Raw genomic sequence first — 27,394 nt, 5'->3', positions numbered from 1 at the left:
TGAAGAGATTCACTTTCAAATCTAAAACGGATCAATTGGCTGCAAATGCATATCCTGATATTTGAAATGTAAGAAAAATACATATGCCGATAGGGTGATACTCGGCACCCAATCAGCACATGCATTCTTCCTCGGTTTTCGGAGCCTACCCGACTAATCATGTTGTTCTATTTTTAGATGACACAGTAAGCTTATTCATTTTCCTTTTTCAATTTTTAGCAAAACATATAGCGTCATAATTCCCCCACTTTTTTCAGCTGCCGTATTGTTCCTTTTTGAGTGCGCGTTTGTGTTTGTTGTGTGTGTGTGTGTGTATGAGTGTATGCGTGCGTGAGTATGTGTGTTTGCTTGTGTTGTGTATGAGTGTGTGCGTGCGTGAGTATGTGTGTTTGTTAAAATAACTTCCTGTTTGTTAGAGCAAGCACATTAATTTGTCATCGCTCTTATTATCAACACGCTTTATCCTCACATACAAAAAACAGTATTTTTGCCTAAACGATTTTACTCTTTCTAAACAGTTAAATCTATTCCTAACTTATTCAACCTACGTATTCGAAAAAGGCTGCGTGTTTTCTAAAAAAAATTATCAAAAAAGTTATCAAAAAAGTAGTTACAAAAAATGTGTACCCCCCCCCCTCCATCAACCCTACCCACCCACCCACCCACACAGACACACACACACACACACACACACACACAAACAACCACACACACCCACACACACAAACACACACACACAAGCGCGCACACATTCACGCGTTTATACGCAACAACTGACTGATACATGCACACTGTCAGCTTTTCTTATATTTGCAGAAAAAATTACATTTTGTAAAATAATTTTTACAAAATGTAAAAAATTTGTTTTTACAAATTGTAAAATTTTTTACAAATTGTAAAAATTGCTTTTCTTCAATAGTATTTCAAATTCTAAAAACAATCAGTTTATCTAACAAAATGTAAAATTTTTACAAATTGTAAAAAATTTTTACAAATTGTAAAAAATTTTTTACAAATTGTAAATTTTTTTTTACAAATTGTAAAAAATTATACTTCTCAAAAATTATTTTAAATTCTGAAAACAAACAGTACATTTTACAAGTTTTTTTTACAAATTGTAAAACTTTCATCGTTCCAAGTAATCTTTCAAAAACTAAAAAATGCACAATTTTTACAATTTGTAAAAGAAATTTTACAAAATGTAAAAAACTCTTACTCTTTTTATCGTGATACATGTCTGTCGGATCAACTCATTTTTACAAAATGTAAAAATTTTTTACAAATTGTAAAAAACTTGATTCACTATGAAAACAACCTTTTTGTTGATTCGTTTTGTGTTTTCGAATTTTAATTTGAGTTAGTGAAGAAAACTGATTGGTTAATTTTTTCTCTACTTTTCATTCATTCTTTGCTCGTTTTTCGTTTTTGATAAATTTTCTGATAGGACTCAATGCTTTAATTCTTTGTTTTTGTGGATCATTTTTCTGATTGGTTGGTGTATCGACTAGCAAGTTGAGGTTAGCTTTGCCTCGCTCCAAGTAATTCATTTTGCTCACACTGTTGCTAACCGTCATTTGGTTGCTCCTTCTCAACTAAATTTTTTGCTTTTGTCCTAGCGTTGTTGTTTATTCGAATAAGCTTTACTTAATTTTGTCTTGCTGCTCTAATTTTATAGTTTTTACAAATTGTAAAAATATCAGCTTCTACATTTTACAAATTGTAAAAATTTCAGCTTCTACATTTTACAAATTGTAAAAAATTCAGCTTCTACATTTTACAAATTGTAAAAAATTCAGCTTCTGCTTTTTACAAATTGTAGAATTTCAACTACGTTCCTATTACAAATTGTCAAATTTTTAGGCATTTCATTTAACAAATTGTAAAAACTCAACTTCTACTTTTTACAAATTGTAAAAAACTCAACCTCCACTTTTTTACAAATTGTAAAAAACTCAGCCTCCACTTTTTACAAATTGTAAAAAAACTCAGCTTCTACTTTTTACAAATTGTAAAAAATTCAGCTTCTACTTTTTTTACAAATTGTAAAATTTCAACTACGTTTCTCTTACAAATTGTCAAATTTTTAGGCATCTCATTTTACAATTTGTAAAAACTCAACTTCTACTTTTTTACAATTTGTAAAAAAACTCAGCTTCTATTTTGTTTACAAATTGTAAAAAACTCAGCTTCTACTTTTTACAAATTGTAAAATTTCAACTATGTTCCTCGTTCGGAATGATTGTAAATTCTCTATATTGCTCCTGTTTACAGATTTTAAAAAAGAAGATTATTTCTAACAAGCGAGGGATGTCTTGATGAAATTTTACAATTTGTAAAATTCGGTCTTTCGCTGTTTTTGTTTTCAATCAGCAAAAAAAAATAAAGTGATTTCTCATTTTTTACTTAGAGCTCTTGTTTGCGTTTTGAAAAAAACAGCCCTTACACTTTATTTCAGATTAGCTTGCACTACTACATTTTGTTTCTCATTGGAAGAAAACAAAAAGTGGAGGAGTGTCATCCTACTTATATCCAAAATCATCTTGGTCTTCATTCCGACAACATTGTTAGTAAGTTAAAACTTTGATTAAAACACAGTTTGAGCCATGAGCGTTTTTTTTTATTTTTTTTTTAAAAGAGGAAGTGCTTGCCAACTTTAGGCAATAGTGATTGCAACGTTTTGATGACAAAATTAGAAAACAGTTTCTTTACGATCGATTTATCATCCAATGCGTCGCTTGATTGCTATCCCGACAATACACTTGCGTCCTTCCGTTACTTGCGTGTTCGAATTGATTGATGGCATGGAAAAAGGAATCTATGCATCTAGAGGACAAGAATCTATTTTCGATAAAAGTAAAAAAGATTTTCAGTTTTTCCCGAGAAAAGAACTTACGTCCAAAGGTGTGGTTGTTCTATGCGAAGGAAAGGATTGTGTTCATCTGACAAATGTTTCCGATGATCTCAGATACATATTAGGATTAGAGAAATCTCCGTTGGAGACGCATAATAAACTTTCCTCTGGAAACAACCAGTTTGAAGATAAGCCAGTTTTTCCAACGGATATCAATTTGTATCATCTTGCTTTTGTTTATTGTGACATTATTGAGCCACAGTTTGTTGGCAATACCAAGGCACCCTTATTAAGATCTTTCCCCCTATCTGACGCAACTCAAATTGGTCCTGAAAAGGTGGAGTCCTCCATCGCAGGCCGTTTCGGATATCCAGCTGTATATCGTCACTCTTTTGACAAAACTCAATCTAAGCTTGTCAATAAAAACTATATTCACGATATTTTGATTGAAATTCGAAGTGATACTGGGAAACTGATACCTTTCACGGGAGTTGGTCGTACCTACGCAACACTTTTCTTTCAAAAAATTAGTTCATAGTTTCATTGCTTCAAATAATTTAGAATGGCGCAGTGGATCAGAAAACGAAAAGAACAAAGTGACCTCGAGCGACAAAATGCACAGCCTTTCACCGGAGTAACGCCTGAAGAAGATTTTGAGGTATCAAAACTGGATAACGTGTGGGACCTGGATCCAAAAAACAACCGATTTGTCAGAGTCGGGCTCAGAAAATTTGAAACGAGCGCATACGCCTACATTAAGGTCTTCAAATTAACAACTACGGTTGATTCAAAAATCAATACAATATCCGATAAATGGACCAGACAATCGAGTTTATCGCTCACAATGGACGAATTGATCAACGTCACAAAAATTATTGGCAGTGAGTCCAGTGAAACCTTGACTGAGACAGATGTGGCACTCCGGGAGTCTTTTGAGGTGGCAATGACTTCATCCCTTGAAGCGATAAGATGCAATAGCGCTCCCGTTGAAGGGAAGAAAATGAAGACAAAAGTTGTGGAAGTTGAACACAAATTAAATGGCGAAACGATTGGCGACGAAGGCGAAGTTTACACCCAGTCTCAAGTTGGGGACGACTTTCCCGAAGACTTTGCTATCCCTGTTACAGAGGATTTATCATATCGAAATGAGCAAGATGCAGATATTTGGCGATCCCCAATGAAATTAAAGCTAGTCAAAAAGTGAAAAAGAGCAGTTCTTCCAATATGAAAAAATTTTAAATCGTCTGAATGATATCACACAGTTTTGGTTCAACTGATTGATTGGCTACCAGATTATTATTCTCCTCTCCTTGATCAACCTATATACAATACTTTTGTATTCTCTTGCTGCTATTTTTTAAATAAAAAACTTTTTTGCAGCTATTACTCGTCATCTCATTCCAGCCATTGTTGGTCCTTTTTTCAAACCTTGAACAAACTTATAGTGCTGTGTTTTTCAGACAAGTATCAATGACTTCTGTCAGTTCTTCTGAAGCAGTGAGTTGCGAAGCAATTGACCTTAGTCGCGGCCATAACCTTGCTGTGAAGCGGGCACGTTTGACAAGGCAACCGGACGGTTTTCATGTTACACTGGAGGATGATGAAGGCAATTCTACCCGGATTGAAATCGAAGAGTCTGTCGACGACAACTCCCAACAAGCGAGCTCTAGCACTGAAGTTGTTGACTTGGACAATGAGGACGTTAATGACGAGGTAATAAGAACCTTTTTGCTTCAAAACACCTCCTTTTTTCTAGGATGACATATACTGTACTGTATTGAGATGGGCAGTATCGAACCCTAAAAGATACAAAAAACAAATCACTTCGATAATTTGCTGAGCCTCAATAATTTTATTGTGTTTTGTTTAGGATAGTGGAAATGTTCAAATAACCCAGATAGCGAAAATGTTTGGGATTGACGTAGTGAAGGAGGTTGTCAGTAAACAATCAAATCAAATATCGCTGGGCAATATGATACTCAAGGCTATCGCAGAGGGTCAATGTAATGATCTTTATGCGAAGTTCAAATATGTTGCAACGCGAGAAGAATTGAATACGGCTTTTGACTTCATGATAGCTAATTTGAAGAGCCTACTTCTCCAAATAAACATAGGTTCCTCGGAGACAAATAACATCAAGCGTTATTGTTGGATGCTTGGTTTTTTGTACAAAGCAAAAAGCGACCTGTTCAATGACAATGAAGACGAGAGGCGATCAAAAGTGTATAAGAAACTTTGTGTAAAAATGCTGTCATGCTCGAATGTGACTCTTGAAGACTTGATTCTCCGCTGCCAAACCATAGCATAGCAAAAAGTTCAACCTACCATAATTCATTTTTCTTGCGCGGATTTTGTTATGTCTAAAAATTTATTGTACACTTTTTCTTCTTTCATATGTTTGTGTATTACTTTTCATCTTATGCTATGACAGTCAGTCATTTATTGACTATTTAGTTGTTTCACTACCAAATTTTTTATCTTATTTTTTGAATTTCAACGACCAACTGAAAGAAGCAAGTTTATTCAAAACCACCTTGTCTTCAATAATATTATGAGGAATTATTGTTAAACTCATTAGAAAAAAAAAATGTTCTCACAAGATCACCAATTCAGCCACTTCTGTTTTTCAGACCACAAAATGCAGAGTGGAAATCAACCATGTGCAATGTCCGACAACCCGTTATGCTCAAAAGAAGTTGAAGTTTACGAAAAAGTTGAGATAGCTGTTCGTCAACTTGAGCTGTCACATCAGTCAATTACCATTTCGATAGATAACGGATCCTGTACATGGATAGAAGCTCTGAGAAACCTGGAAAGCACAAAGGCTTTTGAAAATGTGCTCTACCATATGGGAATCATCAGACGTTTCGCTTCCTTATTCCAATGGAATCGACTGAACAAGACTCTCGAACAAATTTATCTGAGGCTGGCGGATTGCTACAGAAAAATTGACATGCACGACGACGCAAAAGCACTCAGCTTAAGAGCGTTCAATTTATCGCAAGAATATAGACAGCGTAATGAGGCACAGAAACCAGCGACGATCCCAGAGTGATTGTTCCTAAACTGGATTATAATGAACGTTTTTTCGAACGTTTATAATTTTTGTAAGCTGCCTAACTTTCACCTTCAAATATTATGTATAGTTCAGAGTGTTTTTACTGATATTAAACTACTTTAATTTATATCCGGGGTTTAACCTACAGCTTTTTTGAGAGGATTAAAAACGTGTCAACCAACTATTGGACAGACTTTTTTTCAAAAGATTTGAATGATATCTTTCCAATCAACCAACCGTTAATCAAACTTGATCAAACTGATTTTGTCATTGCGGTTTCTAACGTATTTCCTGCGTTTCAGTGAAATGAATGTACAAGCCAGTGCAGATGAAAGGGTTGTCTATCTTGACAAATGTATTGCGGCCTGGAACGATTCACTAATTGAAGCAAGTGAAGGTATCCGATTAAAAGAGATGAATGATGTGAAGGCGGTGCAGCTTCTAAAAGGCCTCAGAGACGAAGGTTTACGACTTCATTCGTTGCCAAATATCAAAGAGTTTTTGACTGGTTTTCAGTGGTTCAGCATGACATATCTGATGGAACGAACCTATCAAAAACTTGGAGAAATTCTTCTACGTCTTGGTGGTTCCTCTAAATCTGAAGCTAAAGAATGTCTTTATATGGCAGCGGTTTTTGCCTGCAAATATGTTCAGAAACCAGCCAACAAATGATTAAATTGTGCCTTTAACTGTTGCTTTCAAATAATAAGTAAAACTTGCTCCAAACTTTTACCACCCATGCTGCTGTGTTTAAAGCCGCTAATCATTTTCCAAACAAAACATTTTCTTTTGTCATTTCTGATGCGCTCACTTTTTGTACTCGAGTTTTCTAATTATTTTATGATGACACAATATTTTGTTCTTGGCTCAACATAAGAAAGAACACGAATTCTGTTTAACATTTTTTTTTGCTGTTCGAAATTGATGATTGTTCTCTCTCTATAAACGACACAAACAGACCGTCGTCTAAAACTAATAATTGAAGAATCAGGTTCTAAATTTGATACCTGTTTTCAGAGACTGAACATGTCAACTGAAAACACACACACTAATGGCAGCAGCAGCAACGCTACTGTAGCAGAAGCACCAGACCTGAGCTCAGCTAGTGGTTTTGATCCCTCAACCTTTTATCAAATAACACGAAGACCGAAAAGAAGGAGCTCCCTACAAGCGGTCAGTCGCGACTTCGAGGTCAGTTTCCGATGTATTGAAACCCAAATTGACAAAGTCAAAGACATTTTTAATCACTTGATAAATTTCCTAATTGAAGAATTAAACCGTGAAAACGAAAATACTAACCACCGTATACGCTTGGTTCTAGATGCTCCGAGTCTGAGTTACCCAGTTCATATACCTTTCCAGGAAGCGGCTGATTTTAACATCGATTTTGTGTTAAATGAAATTGAGCGTGTTTTAAATTCAAACGAAGGGTTCGACATCAGTAGCGATATGAAAGTGAATGTGTTATCGGTGTCTTTACCTGCAATGGGTGGCTATAAAATAGGCGGAATTCATAATCGAACCATCCCCGACGTACTAACTTTCATATCACAGAAGAGATCAGTTATATCTATTCATACTGATGAATCAAATAATTGCTTATTAGCAGCACTAGGCGTAGGCATGGCTCTGGCAGATAACGGATTACAGCAGGCAAAGAAACAATTTTCAAAAAAATACAAACAGGATTTGGAAAAAAAGCAGTTGATATTCAAACTGAAACGGTTTTCTAATTCGGATATTGATTTCGAAAACAGCGCGAATAAAAAATGGACTCTTGACGATCTCTCTATGTTGGCCAAAACCGCAACTCTAATACCATACAACATAACTGTGTACGATGCAAAGTTCATGGGTGTTTATTTGAAAAGTTTCAACGACGGCCAGGAGAAGCACATTGATCTGTTGTACAACTCAGACGCAGAGCACGTTGATGTAATCACTTCAATGAAGGGCCTGTTCAGCGTTCGGTTTTACTGCTATGCTTGTCATAAAGGATTTTCTACTGTTAAACACTTGTGTGCAGCCAGTTCGTGTACAGAGTGTCGTATGCCAAAGTGCAGAAACAGGGCTTCTACTGCGTTCAATACTGATTTTTTTGGACAACAGACGTGTTCTACGTATCGTTGCCAAACTTGTGGACTAATTTTGAAGAGTCAGCTGTGCTTGGATGCGCATATAACGCAACGTATTTGCTCTTATTTCGACAAATGTCCTGGGTGCAATCTTACTGTTTCCCGGCACTCGGCGTCCACTCATCAATGCAGCAAAAAACGATGCGTTACTTGTTCTCAATTTTACGATTTCTCACAAGGAAAGAAACACGAGTGTTTTGTACAGAGCCCCAGAAAACGGACACGTGCAGCCCTGGAGACTGATGTTGGTGAAAGAACGACTGTTGATGGTGATAACAGAAATTTTGCCGGCAAGAAATCAAAGAGGAGTAACCTCTCCAATTCAGTGTCCAGTTCTGACGCTTCCTTCTCGCGACAGGAAGAAGAAGCAGAGCAAGCAGTGCCAGACGAACAAACTTGGGCCTTTGACATTGAAACTGATCAGAGCTGCGAACAAAAGAATGTACACAAACCGGTTCTTCTGATTGCAAAATCATTTTCAGGAGTTGAGAAATCTTTTGTTGGTTACAATTCAGTTAACAATTTTTGTCTTTGGTTGTTCGACAACAAAGAGCGTGTCAGAAAGTGCGAATGGTTCATTGCTCATTTTGGAAGTGGGTACGACTTTTTGCCAATCTTGGAGTGGCTATATCAGAAACAATGTTTCATTCCAAAAATTGTTCTGAGAGGCAATAAAGTTGTGTCACTCAAAGTGGGAAATAAACGGTTTATTGATTCATACCTGTTTATACCTATCCCTCTTCGGAAATTTTCAAAGACATTTACTATTGAAGAGACGGAGAAGGGATATTTCCCCCACTTTCTTACTTCATCTGCAGCTTTTGAAGGTAAAACACCTTTTCATACAATTTCTTCGTGCCCCAATGTACAGGAATGCGGCTTAGTGAACATAGTTTCCGCTGATTGCCCTCACTGCATTAGTAGGAGAGATGACAGACTTTCAAAACTCCAAGGATTAAATTGCACAGCACGGACGCTACCAAGAGAGTGCCATGAGAATTCAAGAGAATGCCAAGAACCAGATTTTGCCTTCCTACCCGGACAGTTCCCGCCGCGGTGTCTGTTTGGCATTAATTCCCTAAAAGATACTGAGGATTTTAATCACTTCATTCAGTGGCATCAACAACAAGAGGTAATTTACAAGGAAAACTTGCTAGTTTACGACTTTCAGCTAGAGTTAACAAAATACTGCCAGTCAGACGTTGAATTATTGAAACAAGGTGTTACCACTTTTCGACGACTGATTAAGAAAACATGCAACAACATTGACCCCTTTCAAATAGCATGTACTGCTGCATCAGCCTGTAACTATATATACCGACAACTGTTCATGCCTCCAGCCTCTATAGCAATTTTACCATCAAACGGATATCGCTCGATGGAGAAAACTTCCTTCCCGGCTAATCAATGGCTCTGCTGGATCGAACGTACCGAGAGGGAAAAAAAACAGGAATTTTGAAATCAAGTTCTACAAATCAAACTCGTTGGGTGGTTCTGCTTCAAAAAACGATAAAGAAGTTCGAGAGCAAAAAATTGGCCCGTGCCGTGTAGATAGCCTCATGTTAAAAAAAGAGCGCTCCGATGAACAAGATTGGATCAGCGATTCTAAAGTTGTGTACAGAGCAATTATTTATGAGTTTTTTGGTTGTTATTATCACGGCTGCTACAAATGTTATCCAAATCGCAAAGAGTTTAATAAGAAAATGGGAATGACTATGGAAGAGCTTCATTTCACCACTTTTCAAGAAAGATTTCAGTTTCTCCAATCTCAAATTGAAAACAAAGTTCGCCACAAAACGACGGATGGTTTAAACTATGTTATTGAGTCATGTGAAAATATCTGGGAATGTCAATTTAACGATTTAGTTAAAAGCCATTCTTTTGAGGAAGCGGCAAAAATTGCTCCTTTTTCTAACGGCCACTATCATACCTCAAAGTTGAAAGAACTGGTGAGCAGTAGCGAGTTTTTTTCACCACTCAAAGCCAGAGACGCTTTTGTTGGCGGTCGGACAGAAAAATTCTGCACACGTTGGCACAAAAAGAATTGTAACCAAAAGTTTCGGTATGTTGATATTTGTTCCTTGTACCCGTATGTTAACGCGTCGTGCCCTTATCCTGTTGGTCATCCGGACTTTGTGCTTGTGGCTCCAGTTTTTGATGAAAATGTGTCGGAAAATCCGTTAAGTCTTCAGCGACGAAAAGTGCTAGCATCACGCTCGAATGATTGCATTTATTGTCAGCCTTTTTCGGAAGTTGAACAAAAAATTTTGGATGAAGAATATTTTGGATTAATCAAATGTCTTGTTCTGCCGCCGAGGAATCTCTGGATACCAATTATCCCTTTCAAGTATAATGCGAAACTTTTTTTCCCGCTCTGCAGGAAGTGCGTGGAAACCACTAGTTCTAACAAACCCCAGCAGGCAAATATCCCAATCGATGGGTCAAATTGCTCGCACAGTGATTACCTTGATAGGGTTTTCTGGGGCACATTTGTGACTGTTGAACTACGATTAGGGATTCGTTGGGGCTACAGAGTTATTGATGTGTCGGAAATTTGGTCATGGAGCACTGCAAGACGCTCATCAAACTTATTTCGGGAGTACATAAACACTTTTTTGAAGATAAAAACAGAAGCGAGTGGGTGGCCGGTAGAGTGTAACTGTGATCAGACAGAAACTTGTAGCCACAGAAGAGACTTTCTGCGCGACTTTGAACTCAAAGAGGGGGTTAAACTGAATGAGGAGAATATGGAGCGGAACGAAGGCTTACGTTTCATCTCAAAAATTCTTCTCAATTCTTTTTGGGGTTATCTTGGTATGCGTGAGAACCTGCCAAAAACGAGGTATGTCAACAATTACCCTGATGTCGTAAAATACTTCACGTCTAATTTTTCTCGCGTTATTGACGCAACTCTAGTGGGAGAAGATTTGATGCTTCTTCAGTACCAAATGATTGACGATGCGGCTGATATTCCGAGAAAATCTAATGTTGTTTTGGCTGCCTTTACAACCGCCCACGCCCGAAGCATACTATATCAGCATATTTCGAAAGTGAAAAATCCTCAAAACGTTTTATACTGTGATACAGACAGTATAATGTACATCGATGAGCAAGTTAGTGGTTTGGATGCTCATAGGGATATACCTATCGGTTCCTATCTCGGTGATATGACGGATGAGCTTCCAAAAACGGTCACGGTTGATAATTTTTTTAGTGGTGGGCCAAAATTTTACTGTATCAATGGACGCAATAATGAAACAGCTGCTGAGTACAATGTTTTTAAAGTCAAAGGTCTCACTACTAACAGAGCAGTGGAGAAAACGTTCGATATCGAAGCGTTCAAAAAACTGGTTCTTCAGGAGGTGCACGAGCTGCGCTCCCCATTTAGCTCAATGCGTCGTTGCGTTAAAACTGGTAAAATTCAAACACAGTTTTGCAAAAAATGACTAAGATAACTTGTACTAAACGCTGCTTCGATACTGATACTGGCTTATCTGTCCCCTATGGTTTCTTATCCAACTTCAAACATTAATGTAGCCAGTTTGTATTTGGTATCAGTAATTTAATTTTTGTTTCTTTTTTCAATTTGAAGTATTAATTTCTTTTCACACTTTTTTCTCCAATTGTTTATTTTTTGAACAGGAATTGCAAACCATGCACAAACTTTGTCTTGTTTTCAGATTATTGAACGTTATGTCTCAAACCAAGTCAGACAGCACTCAACATTGGAGCTCAGAGACGATAACAGACTGGTCAAGTAACAGATATCTAGAAAAACTGACTTGTCACTACATTGCGGTCGACTCCTGTCAAATGAAGAATATGGGCTGTTGCATGAGCGTTGATGGGTTTTATTGTTGCGGGCCAAGTGGCCAACTAAGAGCTGACTTAGATCTAATTAATGACACTATTGTCAGCTCTATTGTGCGCGCAAACTATGTTTCATTGTTCCTGTTCATCCTTTCGATAATTTTGCTGTCTGTCGTTGTGTGCTGTATTATTGATGCTACTCATTTCCGATGGTCCCGAAAACAGGAAATTCAGTCAGCCGTTAAAAGGAAATCGAAAAACCGGCCGGCGACCGAGGTTCTTGGGAAAGGGATTGCGGTGGACGGGCAAACACGCTTGCAAGAAAAAGACAAAAATTCATCTGACTTGATTTGCAGGGGTTGCTCTGCTACAACGCAAGGCGAAATGTCCGCAGCTTCATGGTGGCAACACGATTCAAATTCTGTCCAAGCTCTCCAGACTACTGCGCAAGTTCACTCCGTTCCTCCCGATCTCCTGGTTTCCAATGCAAGTAAGGAAAACATGACTGCAGTTCTACCACTGATTGGACCACAAAAGTATATGCAGTATCCGGTTTTGTATGGAAGAAAACACTCTTTACCAACAAGCTCTCGAAACATTTATTATACACCAATTTCCGTTCAGAGAAACAATTCTTTCACGACAATTTCAAAAGACAAGCCAGCAAATGTAAGTCATTTCGTCAAAGATAATAACCCCTCTACTTCTCACTTTGGAAGCCTGGTCGAAGACGTGCCCGCCCGAAAAAAGAGGTTGCCATCTAAATCAAGTGTAGATGATAACACTTCTACAACAACAACAACAACTTCGACTTTTTCTCGTAAGCAATTGTATAGTTATGGAGACCTTGAAACGCTAGTTTGATTGATGGATTGATCATATCATGCAAAAGAAGAGGAGCACTTGATGATCATTTTTAAAGCAGAGACTCATGGCTGTCTGTCTGTCTGTCTGTCTCTCTATGTTTGTATACCATATCTCGAAGGTTTGTATTGTATTTCAGCAAACATTTGTGATGAGTTAGTCTTTATTGATGACAGTACTTGTTGCTTTTTACTGTACAAAAGATTGAAGTGAATGAAAAGAGAACTGCCAATTTGAGGCAATTTTTTGTAACTTTTAGATTTTTGATAGTTGTAGGTAGATCTAATTGTTTAATCATTAACTAACTACCGCACTTGAATGTTATTCTTTTCGTTTTCTTTTGTTGTTTCATTTGTGTACCTATTATTAACTGTGATGCAGGGGACACTGATTTTTCAGAGTTTTGGTATGGAGTTTCGTCAAGGTGCCACCAGGAACTATGCGCATTTTGTGTTCTACCCCACCAATGATTGTGAGAAAGGAGCAATAGAGCAATGTGATCACATTTTGGAGGAGCTCTGTGCAATGCTACAGCGTGAGCACATTGAGTTTGTGATTGGTGCCCATGTCTTTAACTGCCTAAAACAATGCGGTTTTCCAAATGCAGTGTGTGTGACACTAAAAACCTCACAGAATCAACAACGTGTTCCAAATTCAGCTCAAAGGTGCAATCTTATGTCGTCCACTAATAAGGAAGCACCGGAACTTTGCGAGAACCATCTTCATTTGCTGATATACTGTAGAGATGACTCCCAATCATCTACAAGTAATGCCCAAGCAGCGACCACAACAAACTGGAGACTTGAAGAAGCCGTAGCACGCGTCAGGCACTATTTTAGTTTTCAACTACCGAGGTCAGAGATGAGATCAGGCTTCAAATTCTTTCAAATACAAGTGTGGTGTCCCTTCTCTGTGTATGCTGCTTTCGCTGGACAAATAAAAAATAAACAACCTTATGCTCTTGCGCGCGGGGAACAATTCGACTTGTTCAGTTCTACATATGACGCAAATGCTGACTTGAACAAATATTTTCCAAAGAGAGCACCAATTCTCCGTTCCAAGTGCCTGTTTGAACTGCAAATAAAATTCTTGGTAAAATAGTGTTGTGGATATGGACAGCAATTTAGATTATGACATCTTTGGTTTTTCTTAATACAGTTTAAATACAGCATAAATGTAAGATTGAAGGCAGGCAAGTAGAATGTATCCTTGACTCAACTTTCACGCACTCTACGCAACTTTATCCTGATTGGTAGCCTTGCTCATAACACAAGGTTTGGTCTTTTCAGAGAGAGATTTAATGGCTCTCCTACCAATTTCTAGTCAGTATTTTGTTCGCATTTGGTCAAAAGATTCGGTCCTCAATGCATCTACGCATCAGAACCCGCTTTTGCAGCAGCATATCGAACCCAATATTGAGGTGTTTGAGCGTATCAGCAATTTGAGCTGCGAAACACAAATTCCAGTGAGCAGCAGGCACCTGTTTCTGACAATACAGTTGGACGCTTCTCGTGTAGGAATCTTCAAGAGCATTGCTACTTTCTCCGTAACAGAAATGAATCGTATTTGGGGTTTGAAGCCAGCCATTGACAGCCTGCTTTTTTACTACAATTCAGTCTACAATTACCGACAAGCGGCAACATCATATTTGCCTCAAAACCAGCTCCAGAATGCTTATAATCGGTTCGCTCAACAACAACAACAGCAAAGCAACAGCCAAATGAATTCATCTCAGTTCTTTTGTCCACAGTATGATAGTGCATCGGACGCAACTTTGGATTTCAATCTGCATTATTTCAACCAAAACAACAACAACGCACATTTACTTGAAGATAATCAGTCACACATTGCAGCTAGGTCAAGACTTTCCACACATCAGATACCGTTTGCGGCTGCCGCTCGAATGGACTCTCATTCGCTTCCAGTGCAAAATCAGCAACCATCACCAGTGACATATATTGCTGCACCATCTGCTACGTTGTTGCAGCAGCGAAACCATTTTCAACAAAATCAATTTGGTAGAGCTGCCAATAACAATCTAAACGTTCGACATTATTCCTCGGCTGATCTTTCAAATCTTTCCAATTACACAATTGGAGAAGAAAGTGAAGAAAACAACAATTCCTTAGCGGGAGTAGCCTGTGTGTCTCAACACGTGGGAGATGGATCAAGCAATGATACCAAACAACAAGTTGCCGGGAGGGAAGACAGAAATCTTACTTCGTCGTCGGCAGAAGCTGTTGTAATAGCTGGTGTTCCTGATGGTTACTATGATGACGCTGAAGAGGAAGATGATGAAGACAATATCAATACTACTGACGTTAATTAGAAGCTGATGCTATCTATTAAGCTGCTGTTTCGGAAAACACTTTTTTTATTTCTTTCTACTCTTTTACGTTTTACTTTACATTTTTTAAAGCTGCTCGCTTCTTTGCTGCCAGAAAAAAAAGCTGCTCGCTTCTTTTTGTTTTTGTACTGTGTCTTCTTTTGTTACTACAAATGGCGCTTCTTTTCCTGTTTCTATCTAATTTTCTTAATTTTTGTTGTGCAAAGAAAAGTAATCAAAATTTACTGCTGTTGTTGTTGATGATGTTAGATTAATTAATAAAATGAAAAATTTTTGTCAAAGACCTAGATCATACACCTAGCTATGCAGTTTTTCATTATCAAGTTCTGTTTTGTAATGGTTGTTTAGTTGGTTGATTGATTGATTGATCGATTGATAACAATAATTTTTTCGATAGATATTTGTTTGTATGGCAAAGGAAAAGCAAAGAAAACAGCAATGAGGAGTTTGTCAACAATGAGATGGATGAATGGATGGATAGATGTGATATACATCATTTTTTCATAAACTAATTTTTTTTGGTATATTTTCACAATAAAGTACCTGTATTTCTCAATAGAAAAAAAAAGTGTTTTGTTTTTCAGATGCTTTGAAGACAACACAAAAAATCGTTACAAACAAATTTTCTGCCTGGTTTCAATTGACTGACTGGCTGAGTGTCAAACAAGTATCTTGCCCGACCTAATTTCTAAAGTGGTGGCTCCCCATCATTTGCAACTGCAGCGAAAAAACACATTATTCACAACGAGATGATTAGAGAACAACAACAACAACAACAACAACATGTGGCGGAAGAAAAAAGCAGTTGTTTTAATTCTGAGTTGAAGAACGACGCGGACGACATGGGCGCGCGCTCTCCGGACGGCGCCGATGGCGGACGCGCTGCCCGAACGAACGGCGGGCCGCCCGCGGACGACGCCGAGCGGGGCGGCGGACGCGCTGCCCGGACTTCGGATGGCGCGCAATCTTCGGGCGGTGCGACGCCGTGCGGAAATTGCATGAAATTGTTAGGAACTAACGCAACAACAACGACATCAATGGAAAGCAGCCACTTTGATTTAAATGGGAAGAGGAGCAGGAGGATGACTATGTCCGAGCAAAATGTAGACGAACAAGGAATGAACTCAATGCGTCCAATTGCAAGTTCGCTCCCCTTTTGTGGCGTGTCAGCTCTACTGTCAAAGACAACGAGAGTGCATCCCTCCAGTCAGTCCACTGCACAGCGTCCAAATAGTCTTCAACTTTTTGATCAAACAGCAACAAATCATCCGCTGCAAAAAAGACCTAAGACGCAGCAACATCAAAGCGTTTGTCTTTTGGAGGCCTACCTCTGACATTTGGTCTAGTTTTCCCTCATCCATTTTGTTGAACTCAACACACAAACACACACGCATGAATCGAACTAACTAACTCAACTAATCAACTCAACTCAACTCAACTCAACTCAACTCAACTTAACTTAACTTAAGTTAACTCAACCCAACTGAACTGAACTCAACTCAACTAACTAAACAAAAAAAAAAAAACTCAATAGAATTATTATACTACGCTGCTGATTGATGATACTGCAATCAATTGGATAATGCAATTAGACAAAATTTCTGACTGTCAAAATTTTGGATTTTTGAGGCTACTTTTTTTTCATTTTGATACTAATCTATATCTATCTATCTATCTATCTATCTATCTATCTATCTATCTATCTATCTATCTATCTATCTATCTATCTATCTATCTATCTATCTATCTATCTATCTATCTATCTATCTATCTATCTGTCTATCTATCTATCTGTCAATCAATGTCAATTGAATTTTTTTCTCTGTTTTTCTTTAGTTTTAATGAGATGTAATAAATAATACAACAATTTGTCGCTCCAATAGAAGTAAGAGACGAAATGAAGCACGTGCTCTCTCATTTTAATTACGAAAGATACTAATCATCAGCAGCGGTCGTCTAATGTACAAGAACAAACAACAGATTTGAGCTTTGGAAGAACGTCTTACAACATTGGCGGAGATAATGTAGCTGAAGATTGCAAGGTTCAAGAAAATTCAGTCTTTACCAAACCAAGACTCGGCACTCGTCGTTATTTTTGGCCCAATCAACAGATTCTATTTTTCACACAATGCATTGTGATTGTGTTTGTTACCTTTTTGTGTCTCTACAAATTATCTAAGAGCGGGTTCTCTGCTCGAAAGAAAGCAACCGCGGGTTCTACAAGTGATGAAACGCACCATTCCTCGCCTTTCCTCTGCGAAGAGAATACGACGTATCTAACTCTGTTGAGCACTTGTATCGGCTATCTCGTGCCTGCTCCGAAGCCAACCACTGAAGTTCACGTTGTTAGAAAGTTGCAGAGAGGTAGTAAAGCTGGCGACTCTGACATTGATGATGCTGTTGACCAAATAGACGGAGCCGACAGGATTCAAAATGCCAAAGCAGCAAAAACCTCACAGCAGCATAATGTTTGGGAGTTTGTGTGCTGTGCAATAGAAAAAACCCGTGCTACCTTCTATACTCAAATTTTCTTGTAATTGTGATGGTTTCAATTGCGTGTAGCCAGCTTGCGTTTGCTTCTGACAATCTCAGTTGTGAGCTAAAAACTGCATATTTTATGGTCATTACATATTGTCTGACTTTTTTGTTACCCCCCGTTCACTCCGCAGCACAAGTCAACCACATGTATGAGCAGTAATGAATAAATTAATATCAACGAAAGAGCGTGTTTTTATGTGTGTTTGCGGAAGCTCCGGAACTGGAAAAACTCAGCTGATCCTTTCAATGCTATCAACTCCTACTGTCCTACAGGGAGTTTTCCAACCACCCTTTGAACACATTGTTTACATTTATCGCTACTGGCAACCTGTTTATTACGATTTTTTGAAGACTTTGGGAAAAAGTGTCAAAGTAGAATTCAAGTGATGCATTCAGTCAAAAAATTTAATCACAAATACCCTTAACAACAGCAGCGGTGCTAGCAACGAAGAAAATTGTGTTGACGATCTTATTTTGAGTGAGCTTCATGCTATTTCCGAGAAGCACAGCAACATCGGCTACCCACAAAAGAAAAAGCTGCTAATTTTTGATGACTGCGGTGAGGAAGTTATGGAGAGCAAGGCTTTCGCTACATTGGCGACAGCCGGTAGGCATAAAAACATCTCTACAATTTTCATTAAACACAATCTCTATCAACAGGGCCGTTATTCGGTTACCATTGATAGGGGCACTCGCATTGGTAAGCAATTGAAAATCTTAGGCTCTGAGCTGGATACTGCAACGCCTGCGTTTCTCAACAGCTGCTATAAGCATTGCATGAGAGTTCCATTCGGTCATTTCCTAATTGACTTGACACCCACATGTCCCGATAGTCTGAGATTTTGCACATACATCTGCAATACTACCGTAGGTAGCAAAAAAGATATTTTAATATCATCTGACACGCAATCAAAGCAAAGGAGAGCAGTCAGTGGTGGTTCCTTTGCAAATGAAACAGATGATCAGTGCCAGTTGTCGTTCGACTCTAGTCAAAAACAGCCGGTACCTCGGCGCGGGGATTGCACCCATTTCTTTCTCTCCTTTCAACAAGTCTGTTCGAACAATTTTACCCTACATCAAAACGGCTCTATTCTAGTGGACGAATTACATGGTTCGATCCGTGAACTTTACCAAAATTGTGCAATCACACTAGCGAGTGTTGGCAAAAGTGATCTGCAAAATGTGAGTTAAACATTGCATGCACTGGAGCTGAACAAAGTCCGATAAAATTTTCCCCCTATTTTAACATTTTTTTGTGCTTATTGTTATGTCATATCGAGCAAAGCAGTCCTCGTCGAATACAGCGTCAAAGTTTATTGAGTTTGCACTTGTTCCATTGCTGAAAGAACAAGAAGAGCCAAAAAATGCCATTCATACAAATTTGCTGGCAATGCAGCCACTGTCCAAAAGGTCATTTTCCTCTGTCCCAAAAACAGATAGCTTCAATACAACGGATATCAATAAAGAAGATCACGACAACGAGTCAGCTGCTCACAACAACAGACAAGACAACCTGTCAACAAATATTGAAGGAAACTCTTCTTTCGACCCTGTTAGGGAAGAATCAGTTGTCAGTTCTTCTTTGAAACAGTTGGATAGAAAAAAGAAAGGAGGTCCACGCTCCCAAAAATCAACAGTCAGAAAAAAAGATGGTGCTACGCTGAAACGTTATCGCATGCGAGCTCTTTTGTCTCTGATTGACTCCAATCCCAGTCTTTCTTTCAGCCAATCTGGTAATCGCTTACTCCTCGGATCTAATTCATTTCAGTCGGGCGATCAAGTTGACATTACAAATTCTGTTAACCTGATACATTTTCTTAAGAATTTGCAGATTCATAATAAAAAGTTGAATGGGATGGAACGTCAAATTGTTGAAACATTATTGATGGTGCCGATAACAAAAGAAAAAGTTGATCATCTAAAGTCCTTGCTCCTAAACAGGTCGGCGATGCAAGTCATTGACGATAAATTTAGCTCATCCAAGCTAAGTCTTGGGTGATAGTTATTATTTTGTTCGACTCATAATTTCTATATACTGAATTGAAATCTTTAAAGCATGGTTTCTGTTAAAACTACAAAAAAGGCCGGTAAAAAAGCTGAAAGACTCTCAGAAGCTGAGTATCGTCACTTGAAAGGAATCTATACATCGCTGAACAACCCTGCGGCTTATGGTGGAATTTCTAGTCTGAGAAAAGCCAGCGGGTTACCCCTGTCCAAAGTGCGAGAGTTTTTGGAGAGTAGTAAAGTGTATACAAAGTTTAAAGCTGCAAGACAAAAGTTCAAAAGACTTAAAGTCAGAAGTCTTGGAGTGAACCATATTTGGTCCGTTGATGTCGCTTTTATGAATAAATTTTCAAAGGAAAATGACGGCGTACAGTATCTCCTGATTGCAGTTGATGTGTTAACACGTTTTCTACGAGTTCAGACAATGAAATCAAAGTCTGCTCAGGCAGCTTTTGATGCTTTTTCAAAGACGATTAATATCAAAAAACCAACATCAGTGCCCATAAAACTTTGGACAGATCAAGGGAAAGAATTCAAGGGATACTTTAGAAAACACTGTGAAGAGCTAGGAGTTGAAGTTTATAGCACTTATGGTGATTCGAAAAGTGCTATTGCAGAGCAGTTTGTGCGGACGTTGAAAAATATTTTATACAAATTTTTTGAAGAAAGTGGTTCATGTAGATATTTGGGTCATCTTCAACAATTTGTGAGGATGATAAACGCTCGAGTCAACTCAAGCATCGGTTTAGCTCCCGCAGACGTCTCTAAGGAACATGTTAGGAGTCTTGTTCTGCAAAACAGTCCCAATGCTTACGATAAAAGACCAAATTCAGGTATGAAGAGTTATCGTACGCCACCAAAACTGTTTGGGCGAAAAAAAATGTTCAGGAAAAAACAAACTGTTCGCTTGTCTTTTCAGCGAAAGCCCTTCCAGAAAGGCTATAAACAGCGATTTACAGATGAAGTCTTTACTGTTGCAAGAGTGTCCATTCCGCGTAATCGTAGTGAACCTATAACCTATGTACTGCATGATAACAAAGGCGAAGAAATTCTGGGACGTTTCTATGCTTCTGAACTAGTTGCTTTTAAGTATGACGAAGATAGACATCGTGGCCGCCAGCAAGTAGGCTTTGCAGCTGAAGGCCTGGTTAATTGGTCATCCTAAGAAATCGTTTGTGATCGGGTTGATGGGCAACCTGCAGTTCAGTACTCATATTGATTGTCGAGCGATTCAGTTGTCAACGCCTTGCTTCACTGTCAGCGGGGGAAAGGCAAAAACTTTTTCGTTTGTAGACAGTTCTTGAATGGACGTCAATTACCATTCTAATCGCATACTTTCTTCACGAGCAAATCCTAGTTTTTATTCTGGTTCAACAAATCGTCAATACGGCAGTGGGCTGGGTTCTGCGCTGCGTCTCGGTTTGAAAAGTTTTGTGATACCACTTGCAAAGCGATACGGTCTACCCTTAGCCAAAAACTTGGTACAAAATGCCGCTCCTGAAGTGCTAGGGATACTAGAGGGACGTACAAAACCAAAAGCTGCCCTGAAAAAAACTTTACGCGAAACGGTAAAAAAACAAATTGGAAGTGGTCGCTCGAGAAGAAAAAGAAAGAGAAGTTCAACAAAAAAGGGGCGACGACGTCTGTCATCAAACCTAGACGGAGAACCAAAACAAAAAGAAGGACAAAATCAAAGAAAAAACGCTCCCGCTACCAGAGAAGAAAATCAAAAGGCTCCACAAGAAAAACGATCAGAAAGCGTTCCACAAGGAAAAAGCGTGTCTTGAGAACAAACCGTAGGCGTACAGCGAAAAAAAAGAAGAACTATAACAAGCAAGATTTCTTTTCCTCCATCGTCGACGCTGCGACTTAACTGATTGATTGCAATGTCTCATTCTTTCACCTATGCCGATCTCCCAGTTTCAGCAACCAGCTCAATGTTGGACCTCTTTGGTACAAGTCAAGTTTTGGTTGATTTTGTCCGCGCTTACGACGAACAAATTTTCCCGCCAACAAACTCTGATGGCCCAGTGTTGGAGTTTGAATTTCAGGCGCCACGTACGGAAATATGTGGAACTGTAGCCGATCTAAACAACATTTTACTCAAAATGGAATTATTGTTGATTAAAAAATCATCAGGCGAAGCAGCTGTTAGGAAGAAAAAAAGTGATGGCACAGACGGCGAGCCCCTACCAATTTTTGTGAATAACATCGCTAATAGTTTATGGCAAAATGTGGAAGTTTTTTTTAATGGCACCATGGTCTCCTCGTCTAGCAATTTGTACCCCTACAAGTCCATCTTAGAGGCTGACCTCAGTTACGACCTGACAACCAAGCAGAGATAATGGCAACTCAAGGCTATAGTTTTGAACCAGATCCTTCGGATTTCAACAATTTGAAAAACGATGCTTTTTCCAGACGGCATGAAATTGTAATTTCGGGGCGTAGCTTTCACACTTATTCCACCATTTCTGACAATTTTTTGAACGGTGTTGACAAGTATTTGATACCTGGAGTTGAAGTTCGGATCAGACTGACACGTTCCTTGGACAAGTTCATTATGCTTCAGCCCGGAGGATGTCAGGATGCGAGTAGTTTCACAATCAAGGTCCTAAATGCTTCTCTATTTGTACACTTGTTGGAACTTCGAACGGAGACCTTTATTTCACTGGAGAGAGCTTTAAAGAAAAAAGCAGCTCAATATGAGTGGCAAGAGTCTCCCATTACTTCTTTTCTAATCACTACAGGCACCAGCGTTTATTACCAGGATGACTTGTTCAATAGAGCTCCAGCTTGCAAATTGGTTGTGGTCTTGGTACCAGAGAACTCTTTCACGGGAACGTACAAATCTAATCCTTTCAATTTCGAGGACTTTGATTTGAGTTCAGTGAGGGTCACACGAGAAGGATCGCAAGTAGGTGGCACACCCATTGATATCTCTAAAAGCCACGTCCGTCTCTACCACACAACAATGACGGCCTTGGGTCACTCTGTTGGCGGTAACGGAATTACTCTAGAAAACTTTGCCAATCATTTTGCGTTGGTCTTCAATCTTACAGCCGATTCCAATTTACGGGACAGCACAATCCGTCCGGAACTTACTGGTGCACGGTTGGGGATCGAATTTAAATTCAAAACACCAACCAAGCAACCCATTAGAGTCATACTTATGGCTGAACGTCGATCTGTTGCTTTGGTTAATTGCAATAGAGAAGTTATCAAAAACTCAGCAATTTACAATGGTTGACAACAGTGATATTGATCGTTTTGTCAGTATACACTCTGAGCTTAGCCTGCGTTACCTTGGCTGTTATTCTGCTGACAACTTCCCTTTCATTCATCGAAACAAATTTGTTATTGTTAACAATCAACCATCTTGCTTTTTTGGGGAACACTGGCTTTTGATCGCAGACAGTAATGGACAACTACTTTTCTACGACTCCTTCAAAAGAGATCTTCACGAAGTTTTCCCGAGTATTTTTAAAAGACTGCAGAAACTCTACAAAAAAAATACATCTATTAAATTTGTCGAAATGCGTCCATTGTTCAAACAGCTAGCGACAAGTAAACTTTGTGCATTGTACTGTTTATACGTTGCTCACTGTATCTATTTACCGACCCGAACTTTCCCTTTTTATCTAACCGAAGAAGAGTTGCTTCAATTTGCTGCTGAAAAATTTAGTATTTCTACAATGAAAATAAATTCTTTGAAAAGTTGTTTTTTTTGCAAAACGTGTGCAAGCTATCAAAAAAAGATTCATTTTTGCAATAATAGGATGGAGTTGATCCGACAGACTGAAAAAAAAACTTAAAAAAAAACAAATGAATCAGTAAAAAAACAAACACGCAAACCTAAAAATTTCCAAAAAAGTTATTTAGTATGTCGAGCACCAACTCATGTTTTACTTCTGCTTCTGCCATGTTAGTCGACTATCCTAACTCGGACAATAACGCGAGTGATGTGTCTATCCCTCCGTCGCCTCAGTTGGAAATGGAGATTGGAGATGAGTTAGCACTAATGTTTGAAGACGGAAGTGCGCAAACTTCCCTGGAAGATGTGGAAGATAACGATGAGGAGGTCACTTCAATCAACCGGAGGCTCAGATTGAGACCTCGACGCCGAGGAGCGCAGTCTATTCTAGACTCCTCGTCCTCCTCCTCCTCGGACGATGATAATGGTACTCGGATGGCCTTGGAAGAAGAAGAGACGGCAAATACAAGGCCTTTAAGTTCACATCTGTTGCAGTTTTGCCATCTGCTCCGAATGTATGGATGTCCAAGAGACGGAGAAAGACAGGCTTTAACTCAAGCCTTGGTTTTCCTTGGGCGTCATGCAGGAGGATATGATGACAGCAATGACGGCTTGCTGAATGAAGCCGCCAGAGTGTTGGAAGAAACAGTATTTCTCTCGTCGCCTGAGTCACCTGGTGAGGTGTCAAATCAGGCACTCGAAAATACCGGGGTATCCGATGATCCACCTCCCACACATGAAGAAAGTGAGGCCGCTGAAATACGGTTCCTTTCTCCACGTGCTCCCAACAGAAATGCTTCACCCAACACGAGGAGAAGAAACAGAGAAGAGAGAGACAGGGTGAGCTTAAATAGTTTTCAATGCATTTTGATCCTGACTAATGTTGTTGATGTCTTGGGAAAAGCTGATGCGGGCAGTTCTAGTAAAGAATTCTTTGTTTACTTTGTTTTTTGTTTTCTACAGCAAACGGTTGATCAGTTCCGCAGCATCTTGAGGCAGGCAGATGATCTCACCGGCCTTGAAGTTGAGCAGGCTGAAGAAATTGGTGACGACGAAGCCCCGTCACAATTGCTGCGTCGCCTTGAACGGGCTGAAACCCTAAACAACAACAGCCTCATAAAACACGTACACCATATAGGTGGAATTATGAGGAGGTTGCAGCTCCGTGTCAGTGACCCAGCTACTTTTTATCGGATGCTGCGGTAGGGGAATCTAAATTTTAAAGAACTTCGTGTGCGGCAGTATCTGTCAATTCGGGCTACATGTGAGATGTACCCAAGATTGCTGAGCGTGACAGGCTTTCAAAACTCCTCAAGTCTTTTGACGGGATATAAAAAATTGCAGAAAGCCTGCCATGAAGAGTGGGGGAGTTAAAGGCGGCTACTAGCTGATAGTCATGCAAACCCTGTCCAGCGAGTGCGGGCGAACTGGTTTGCTGACTATCATTAGTTGAGCTGACCAAAAATAAACTCGAGTCTTAGTCGTACAAGCCCTGTCTAGCGAGAGCAGACATTCTGGCTTGTAGACTTTGCAAAACACATCTCTTTTTATGTTAAGTATCTTTAGTTTTGTAGTTTAATTGATTTATACTCTTAAAAATTGTTTAGAGTAAATAAAATATCGAACAAACTGCCAGTTTTGAACCAAGTAAGTTTTAATTAAACACGCAGCCAATTCGATGTCTAAAAGATGTCTAAAGTTGTTGTCGTTGGTGCGTCAAATATTGAAAAAGATTATGAGTTGTGCTGGTGTCAAAATGTGGACCATAAATGTATAAAGGACATTCATTTGCCTGAGTGGGTGGAAGATTTCAAATTTGTGAGCGTGCCTGGTGCTCGTGTAAATCATGAAACAAAAAGCCTCCAGTAATTTTTTCTTTGTTTTAATATGCAAAATGTTTAATTTTTGACATGTCTGTTTTTGTTTTGTATTTGTTTAGTAATCTTGTAACGGAGGCAATTACGCACGCACCAAAAGCTGTTTTAATATATTGTGATATTGTTGGAAATTCGCTGGAGTACCATAACGGTCATGAAGCGCTGGATGGAAAAGTTGCGCAAAGGTAATAGAGGCGCTAGCGAAAAATTATACTGACATCAAATTCGTGGTGATGCACGCGCAGTGGAGAAAAAGTCTCAAGTTGGCTCAAAATGAAGAAATTGGTTACTTTAATAACATTATCCATAGAACAAGTTGTATTATTGACGTTAAAATTCGAACCAGCGCTAAATTCACACGAATTGTTGACGAGGAGACGGGGCGGAAAGAGTCAAACCTGAATGTTCACCACAGCCGTCAAACAGTGTGCTTCAATGTTGGTATTCTTATTAGGAAGGCATTGTGAGGTTAGTAATATTTTAATTTGTTTTTTCTAAAATGAGGTGTTTCTAAAATTAGAACAATTTCATTGTCGGGTAGGCTCCGAAAACCGAGGAAGAATGCATGTGCTGATTGGGTGCCGAGTATCACCCTATCGGCATATGTATTCTTCTAATGTACCTTTTATTCACCTTGCAACCATTTTGATACAAACAAACGTGATTCAATTTTTGAGAAATAAATAAATATTGTTTTAGCGTTGAACATCCAATCGAGAAAGACTACGGAGAAGGAGGTCATCCTTCGGGCCTCGAGATCAAATTCAAAGAGACGTTCGAATACGCCCTAGCAGAGATCCTGACTTCCCTCCGCCTGACCAGACGCCAAGAACCAATTTCAAAAGAGTTCATCTACTCCGCCTTGACAAAATTTCACGTTTTGACCTCTAAAACCAAAGCGAATTTGGACAAAGCTGTGTTTGGAGGTCAGACGTTCCCTACGTTTCAAATGCCGGAAGCTGTGAAGAAGTTCAAAGAGTGCATTTTTTATGTTCACTCGTTAAGGTTTGCTTGTTTTTGTTTTTCTTTTCATTTTAACGGATGGGTAAAATCGATTCAGTTGTCACCATTAAATAAAAAATAAAGTAAAAGTATTCACTGTGAAAAATTCCTATTAATTATAACAAAAAAGAAAACTTCACAGGGTAAAAATTTAGTATTTGATCAAAGGTCAAAACATCCATATAAAAACGCTTGAGGGCATCAGCAATTATTCTGTCGCATTTTCAAAACCCATTTCAAACACCCCCTTCCCCCATACATTTTTCGGTTTCTGATAATAAACGCTCACCTGAATGTGGTCAGTGTTCTCTTCAGGTACCCCCATGAGGTCTGGAGTCCTTTGACGACAGAGCAGAGGGGAATTTTCTGGTTGAACAACCACACAAAAGAGGCGTACGGATCGCTTCCTCCGATATATGTGCGACTTCTGCAATACCAGATTAAGGATAGAGACGAAAAACTTAAGGTATGTTGCCTTTAGTCGACCTTACATTTGAAAGAATTACAAATATACAAGCAAAACCAAATTTTAGTTCGATCTTTTTTATCAGTCGCGATTTTTATCAGTCGCGATAATTATCAAAGGTCAAAATTTGCTGTAACTAATTGAGTATAAAGCATTTATAAAGTAGTGCACATATAATTACAGGAGTGGAAAAAGTTCAGGAGCAGATATTATTACAGGAGAGAAAAAAATTCAACGTTCAATTTGGGCCAAATGTTTATGAAAAGAGGTTTTTAAAATCTGTAGTTAATATAGTTTTAAGATTGCTAACAAAACATTTAAAATGTGACAATACAAAAATTAATTGCCAATATAACATTCAAAACATAGCAAGTGTTGTATTGGTTTTAGCCTCCGAAAAAAGTATATGTTGCATGGTTGATAAAATTATATTATGTGTTAAAAGGCTATTCATGCGGTGAGTGAGTTATTTGAATACCTTCTTTTTTCAAAATTTCATCATGCCGTCTCCGATTGTATATAATACCACTTTCCATTGTTCGACCTATCTTTAAAACTGCTTTCTATGAGTAGTTGATGTCAATTGTGATCAAACCTGCTCCTATTGGTTTCAGAAAAACCCATATTCAAAAATTTTTGATGTTCTTATATCTCATTACAAAACTGATACAAAATGGCCGATATTTTTTTA

At 38.7% G+C, this 27,394-nt stretch overlaps 1 protein-coding gene across 1 annotated transcript in view; it reads right to left on the bottom strand.

The window, feature by feature from the left end:
* Positions 1–26,885, bottom strand: part of LOC142354499 (IQ motif and ankyrin repeat domain-containing protein 1-like) — a 59,090-nt gene extending 32,205 nt beyond the window's left edge. Inside the window, exon 1 of the mRNA XM_075406817.1 lies at positions 26,527–26,885. Coding sequence (XP_075262932.1) covers positions 26,527–26,562 — 36 coding nt within the window. The 5' untranslated portion in view covers positions 26,563–26,885. The remainder of the gene's footprint in view (positions 1–26,526) is intronic.
* Positions 26,886–27,394: the final 509 nt, after the last annotated feature.

This window comes from Convolutriloba macropyga, chromosome 15 (genome assembly GCF_964194025.1).
Source record: "Convolutriloba macropyga chromosome 15, txConMacr16.3, whole genome shotgun sequence".
NCBI lineage: Eukaryota > Metazoa > Xenacoelomorpha > Acoela > Convolutidae > Convolutriloba > Convolutriloba macropyga.
Note: the sequence above shows the minus strand (reverse complement) of the source record. Positions and strands in the feature narration are given on the sequence as shown.